This window comes from Rhineura floridana, chromosome 9 (genome assembly GCF_030035675.1).
Source record: "Rhineura floridana isolate rRhiFlo1 chromosome 9, rRhiFlo1.hap2, whole genome shotgun sequence".
NCBI classification, from domain to species: Eukaryota; Metazoa; Chordata; class Lepidosauria; order Squamata; family Rhineuridae; genus Rhineura; species Rhineura floridana.
Genome location: NC_084488.1, coordinates 46,218,266 through 46,224,744, shown reverse-complemented (window position 1 = coordinate 46,224,744; position 6,479 = coordinate 46,218,266). Strand labels below are relative to the sequence as shown.

The window sequence follows — 6,479 nt, the reverse complement described above, 5'->3', positions numbered from 1 at the left end:
AAAAAAGGCAAATTGCCCATGAGGCCACTATTAATCAAACACTATTCAGCAATGTAGTGCTTGGTCTGTTAATTGTAATTGTTCAGGTAGCTACTATAGAGTTGTCTTCACAAACAGAGAAGAGTCCTTTAATAACTGCTTAGGTGATTGTAGGCAGCCTGTATTTACTGATAGAAGAGCCTGGTTGATTGAAGTGCTTTACTGATGAGGAATGGGCTATAAGTTGGTTTTCTTCATCCAAAAAAAGAAAAAGATCATGGTCAGAACTTTTTGTCCTCAGGCTTCCTATACCAGCTTTATCTCTCTTTCTATTTATTTAATACATTTCTATCCTACTCAACATATTATTACATTTATATCCCATTCAATGAGCTGAAGGTGGTGCACATAGTTCTCCCCCTCCTCATTTTATCATTACAGTCCTGTGAGGTAGGTTAAGCTTAGAGGCAGTCACTTGCCCCAAGTCACCCAGTGAGCTTGACGGCTTGAGTGGCAATTTGAAACCTGGACCACATTTACACCATACATTATTATTTATTTTTATTTATAAATTAGGGTCTCCACCCCTGTTCACTCACCAACCCCACCTACTGTCACAAACCTCCACCTTCCCTCCCAAGGATTGCCAGAGCTCCCCCTTCCCCCTCAGAAATCACCAGCGCCCCCCCTCTCCCTCCATGAGTTCTGCAGCTGCACAGAAGTGTTCAGGGGTAGTGTGACGCTTAGAAAAATATAATATAGGAAGATACATTTGTAGACCGCTATTTCATTTTTTAAAATAACATCAAAGCAGTTTACAATGTATAAAAAAATCCCACAAAGTAAAAACCATTAAAATACAGTAAAAACAAAGGTCAACTATTGTACAAAGGTATCATCTTAACTACTTGCATAAGCCTGGTGGAACAGAAAGATTTTCAGCAGGCATTTAAAACAGAAGGCACCTGCTGAATCTCTGTGGGCAAAGTATTCCAGAAAACTGGGCCAATGACACTGAAGGCTCAATTTCATGTTGATGTTAAATGAGCCTCCCCAACTCAGGGGACAACCAACGCCACACCTGCAGATGATCTGTGATTGAGCTGGGATATAAGGGTTCTGGTGGTCCTTAAAATGCCCTGGACCGAAGGTTTTCATGTCTTGGTAGATTAATACAAGGACCTTGAATCTGGCTCAGTAGTAGATGGGAAGCCAGTGCAGATATTTTAAGAGTGGTGTCACATGTTATCAGCTGTGTGCCCCTATCAGCAGTCTAGTCACTACATTTTGCACCAGCAGGGACAAGGGCAGTCCCACTCAGAGCACATTGCAGTAATCCAGCCTCAAGGTTACCAATGCATGGGTTATCGTGGTCATCTATCCCTGTCCAGGAATAGCCATAGCTAATGAACCAGACAAAGCTGGTAAGAGGCACTCCTAGCCAGAGAGGATACTTGGGCGTCTGGTGACAAAGATGAATCCAGGATTTACTCCACTTTAAACATTTATGGCTTCCCCAAAGAATCTGGGAAGTGTAGTTCGTGAAGGGAGCTGAGAGTTTTTAGGAGACCCCTATTACCCTCACAGAGCTACAATTCTCAGAGTTCTCTGGGAAGAGAGACTGCCTGTTAAACCACTCTTGACAATTGTAGGTCTGTGTCCAGGTGTAACCCCTCCTGGATAGAAAAAGCCTGTCAACGTCATGGTGACCTCAAGATTCTAAATGTGGCTACTTTTGAAGTGTACTCAGAAACTTCCTTCAATCAAAAGTCTAGCAGCTAGACAACTGGTTGGTACCAGTTTGACAGCACACATGATGGCAGTTCTTAAACTAGTCTAATGCCAAGCAAAATCAAAGTGCTGGTTTGAATAATTAAAGCCTTATTTGTCTTGGGACCTGAGTATCTAAATGACTTAGTTCTCCTACTCAAACTGAATAGTGAGATAAACTTCAGAGGCCTCCACCACGTGCTCTTGATGTTGGGTGTGCGGAGACCAGTATAAGGGCCTTTCCAGGAACTTTCTCATCAGTCATGCCTGCCGCTGAGTTTTTCTTTTATCTCTTCAGCAACAGGCAGATATTTATTTATTTATTCCAGGCTTCTTCTTTTAGTTTTAATTACAGCAGATCTCTCCTCTACCACCTCTTTTACACAGTGTTTCTATTTTTAGTTTTTATTTATTTATTTATTTTTAAAACTTATATACCGCCCGACTAGCAATAGCTCTCTGGGCGGTGAACATAGATACAATAAAATACAATATAATACAAAAACATCAGTCTAAAATCAAATTTCACAATCTAAAAACAGCAAAGGCTAAAATCAAATTACAAACATTACAATCATTAACAAAAAATTAAAATGCCTCGGAGTAGAGAAAGGTTTTAACCTGGCGCCGAAAGGATGATAGTGTCGGCGCCAGGCGAACCTCCTCAGGGAGACTATTCCATAGTTCGGGGCCACCACTGAGAAGGCCCTTGATCTTGTCACTGCCCTCCGGGCCTCCCTATGAGTCGGGACCCGGAGGAGGGCCTTCGTAGCAGACCGTAGTGTACGAGCCGGTTCATAGCGGGAGAGGCGTTCCGACAGATATCGAGGTCCCGCGCCGTATAAGGCTTTATAGGTTAATACCAACACTTTGAATTTGGCCCGGAAGCGTATTGGAAGCCAGTGCAAGCAGGCCAAAACAGGTGTTATATGGTCAGACCGCTTCGTTCTTGTTAGCAGTCTGGCCGCCGCATTTTGCACCAGCTGTAGCTTCCGAACCGTCTTCAGAGGTAGCCCTACGTACAGCGCATTACAGTAATCCAAACGTGAGGTTACCAGAGCATGTACTACTGATGTAAGATCCTCCTTACTCAGGTAGGGACGTAGCTGGGCTACCAATCGAAGTTGGTAGAACGCATTCCGTGCCACCGAGGCTACATGAGCCTCAAGTGACAGGGAAGAGTCTAGAACGACTCCCAGACTATGAAACTGTTCCTTTAGGGGGAGTGTAACCCCATCCAGGACAGGATATGTATCCACCATCTGATTGGAAAGACCATCCACCAACAGCATCTCAGTCTTATCAGGATTGAGTCTCAGTTTGTTAGTTCTCATCCAGTCCATTGTCGCGTCCAGGCAACGGTTCAGCACATTGACCGCCTCACCTGAGGAAGATGAAAAGGAGAAGTAGAGCTGCGCGTCATCAGCGTACTGGTGACAACGCACTCCAAAACTCCTGATGACCGCACCCAACGGCTTCATATAGATGTTAAAAAGCATGGGAGACAAAACCGAACCCTGCGGGACCCCACATTGGAGTATCCACGGTGTCGAGCAATGTTCCCCAAGCACTATCTTCTGGAGACGGCCCGCCAAGTAGGAGCGGAACCACTGCCATGCAGTGCCTCCAACTCCCAACTCCGCAAGCCTCTCCAGAAGGATACCATGGTCGATGGTATCAAAAGCCGCTGAGAGATCAAGGAGAATCAACAGAGTTACACTCCCTCTGTCTCTCTCCCGACATAGATCATCAAACAGGGCGACCAAGGCCGTCTCAGTGCCGAAACCGGGCCTGAAACCCGATTGAAATGGATCTAGATAATCGGTTTCATCCAATAGTGCCTGGAGCTGGTCAGCAACCACTCGTTCCAAGATCTTGCCGAGATATGGAACATTTGCCACTGGTCTGTAGCTGCTGAAATCCTCTGGGTCCAGGGAAGGCTTTTTCAGGAGTGGTCTCACTGCTGCCTCCTTCAGACAGCCAGGGACCACTCCCTCTCGCAAGGAGGCATTTATCACTTCCCTGGCCCAGCCAACTGTTCCCTCCTTGCCAGTTTTTATTAGCCAAGAGGGCAAGGATCTAGTACCGAAGTGGTTGCACGTACCTGTCCAAGCACCTTGTCCACGTCCTCGAACTGAACCGACTGAAACTCATCCAACAAAACATGATAAGACTGGGCACCAGACACCTCACTAGGGTTAACTGCTATAAAATGAGAGTCTAGGTCCCGACGAATGCGTAAGATCTTATGCTGGAAGTGCTCAGCAAACTCATTGCAGCGGGCCACCGAAGTATCTACAGTGTCCTGAAGGGCTAGATGGAGTAGCCCTCGGACAACTCTAAAAAGCTCTGCTGGGCGGGAGAGAGATGCCTTAATAGTGGCGGTGAAATATTGTTTTTTCGCCGCCCTCACCGCTCCTATATACCGCTTGGTGAAAGCACAAACCAGCGTATAGTTGCATTCATCAGGAGTTCGTCTCCATCTCCGCTCAAGCCGCCTCCTATCTTGCTTCATCGCCCTCAACTCTGGAGTATACCAAGGAGCTGAATGAGCTCTGCAAAGCAGAGGGCGCGCAGGAGCAATTGTGTCGACAGCCCGGGCCATCTCCGCATTCCACAGATTAACCAGGGCTTCAACAGGAGCGCCGGTCCTATCAGCCGGAAAATCCCCCAGAGCCCTTTGAAAACCTTCAGGATTCATTAGTCTCCGGGGGCGGACCAATTTAATAGGTCCCCCACCCTTGTGGAGGGAAAAGGTCGCTGAAAGTCTAAACTTCAGCAAGCAGTGATCTGTCCATGACAAAGGGAGAGATGTAAAACTCCCCACATCCAAATCACTATCCCCATGTCCAGTAAGAAAAATAAGGTCGAGTGTATGCCCCGATATATGTGTTGGGCCACTAACATATTGGGACAGCCCCATGGTTGTCATGGAGTCCATGAAGTCCTGAGACGCCCCAGACAAAGTAGCCTCGGCATGAATGTTGACATCCCCCAGTACTAATAGTCTAGGGGATCTCAACAATACCTCCGAGACCACTTCCGTCAACTCAGTTAAGGAAGCCACTGGGCAGCAAGGTGGGCGGTACACCAAAAGGATTCCTAGTCTGTCCCTCTGGCCCAACACAAGGTGCAAACATTCCAGACCAGTAGTTGTATGGACATGGTGCTTGGTGAGTGAGATGGAACTCTTATAGACCACAGCAACCCCACCTCCCCGACCCTCAGATCTACCATGATGCTGAACCAAATACCCCGGTGGGCAGATCTGGGAGAAACTAACTCCTCCCTGTTCGCCCACCCAGGTCTCGGTTATGCATGCCAGATCGGCTGCCTCGTCCATAATCAAATCATGGACGAGGGAGTTTTTATTATGAACCGATCTGGCATTAAAAAGCAGCAGCTGGAGATCTGAGAGTTGGCTGAGAGGACAACCAACAACCCTGCGGGTATGAGAAGGACCGGAACAAGGCACAGCCACAACATGTCTGGGCCGCATTCCCCTTACCTGGCACGTCCTTCTCATAACACCATACCTCCCTCTGCCCGTCACTACGGCAATTGGGGCCCCCTCATGTCTCCCCGCTAGATGGAAAGATCTCTTCCCCAGGCACATTATAAACTATAAATACAAAAAGAAAAATACAAAAAACTCAAATACATAAAATACACACTCTCACAACATGCATTCATATAAGCACCCAGAAAGAAAGCAGCAAGAGCAGCAACCTCTCCTTCCCTTGGGGTGATGGTCTCTTCCTCCTGCAGGCACTGAGTCTCCCAGGCCACCTCAGCCAGCCGGCTTATGTATCCCTCCAGAGAGGGACAGGTGGTAAGAATCAGTCCTGGCTGGCTGGGTACCTGGGGCCTGGTCCTGCCAGGCAGAAGTCCCTCAGGGAAGGGTGGTGGAGGTGGTGGTCCCACAGCAGCAGCAGCCGCCGCCGCCGCCGCCGCCGCCGCCGCCGCCGCCGCCTCTCCTTCCCTTGGGCGATGGTCTCTTCCTCCTGCAGGCACTGGGTCTCCCAGGCCACCTCAGCCAGCTGGCTTATGTATCCCTCCAGAGAGGGACAGGTGGTAAGAATCAGTCCTGGCTGGCTGGGTACCTGGGGCCTGGTCCTGCCAGGCAGAAGTCCCTCAGGGAAGGGTGGTGGAGGTGGTGGTCCCACAGCAGCAGCAGCCGCCGCCGCCGCCGCCGCCTCTCCTTCCCTTGGGCGATGGTCTCTTCCTCCTGCAGGCACTGGGTCTCCCAGGCCACCTCAGCCAGCTGGCTTATGTATCCCTCCAGAGAGGGACAGGTGGTAAGAATCAGTCCTGGCTGGCTGGGTACCTGGGGCCTGGTCCTGCCAGGCAGAAGTCCCTCAGGGAAGGGTGGTGGAGGTGGTGGTCCCACAGCAGCAGCAGCAGCAGCAGCGCAGCAGCAGCCTCTCCTTCCCTTGGGCGATGGTCTCTTCCTCCTGCAGGCATTTATATTTAAATTTGATGTTTTTACTGTTTTATTCTACAACTGTACACTGCCCTGACACAATTAATTAAACTGAAGGCTAGGATATCAAATTTTATAAATACAAACACACACCAGTGAACAATTGTAAGGGACAGCTACATGTAAGGGCTTCTGAAGAAACCATCTTAAGCTTTCCACTAGTTTTCTTCCTTTACGATGCAATTCTATACATGATGGGGAATTTTGGGATCTTGGACTGGGGATCCTTGAAAAAATTTGAAGACAC

The 6,479-nt window shown here is 48.5% G+C and overlaps 1 protein-coding gene across 3 annotated transcripts in view; it reads right to left on the bottom strand.

Moving 5' to 3' along the window:
• Positions 1–201: 201 nt before the first annotated feature.
• AGA (aspartylglucosaminidase) overlaps positions 202–6,479 on the bottom strand; it is a 42,290-nt gene continuing 36,012 nt past the window's right edge. For 2 of the 3 annotated variants that reach the window (XM_061583338.1, XM_061583337.1), the window contains exon 10: positions 5,971–6,203. In XM_061583338.1, coding sequence (XP_061439322.1) covers positions 6,108–6,203 — 96 coding nt within the window. In that variant the 3' untranslated portion in view covers positions 5,971–6,107. Of the gene's footprint in view, positions 232–5,970; positions 6,204–6,479 lie in introns of those variants that run through there. The other variant, XM_061583339.1, reaches the window with a different exon arrangement.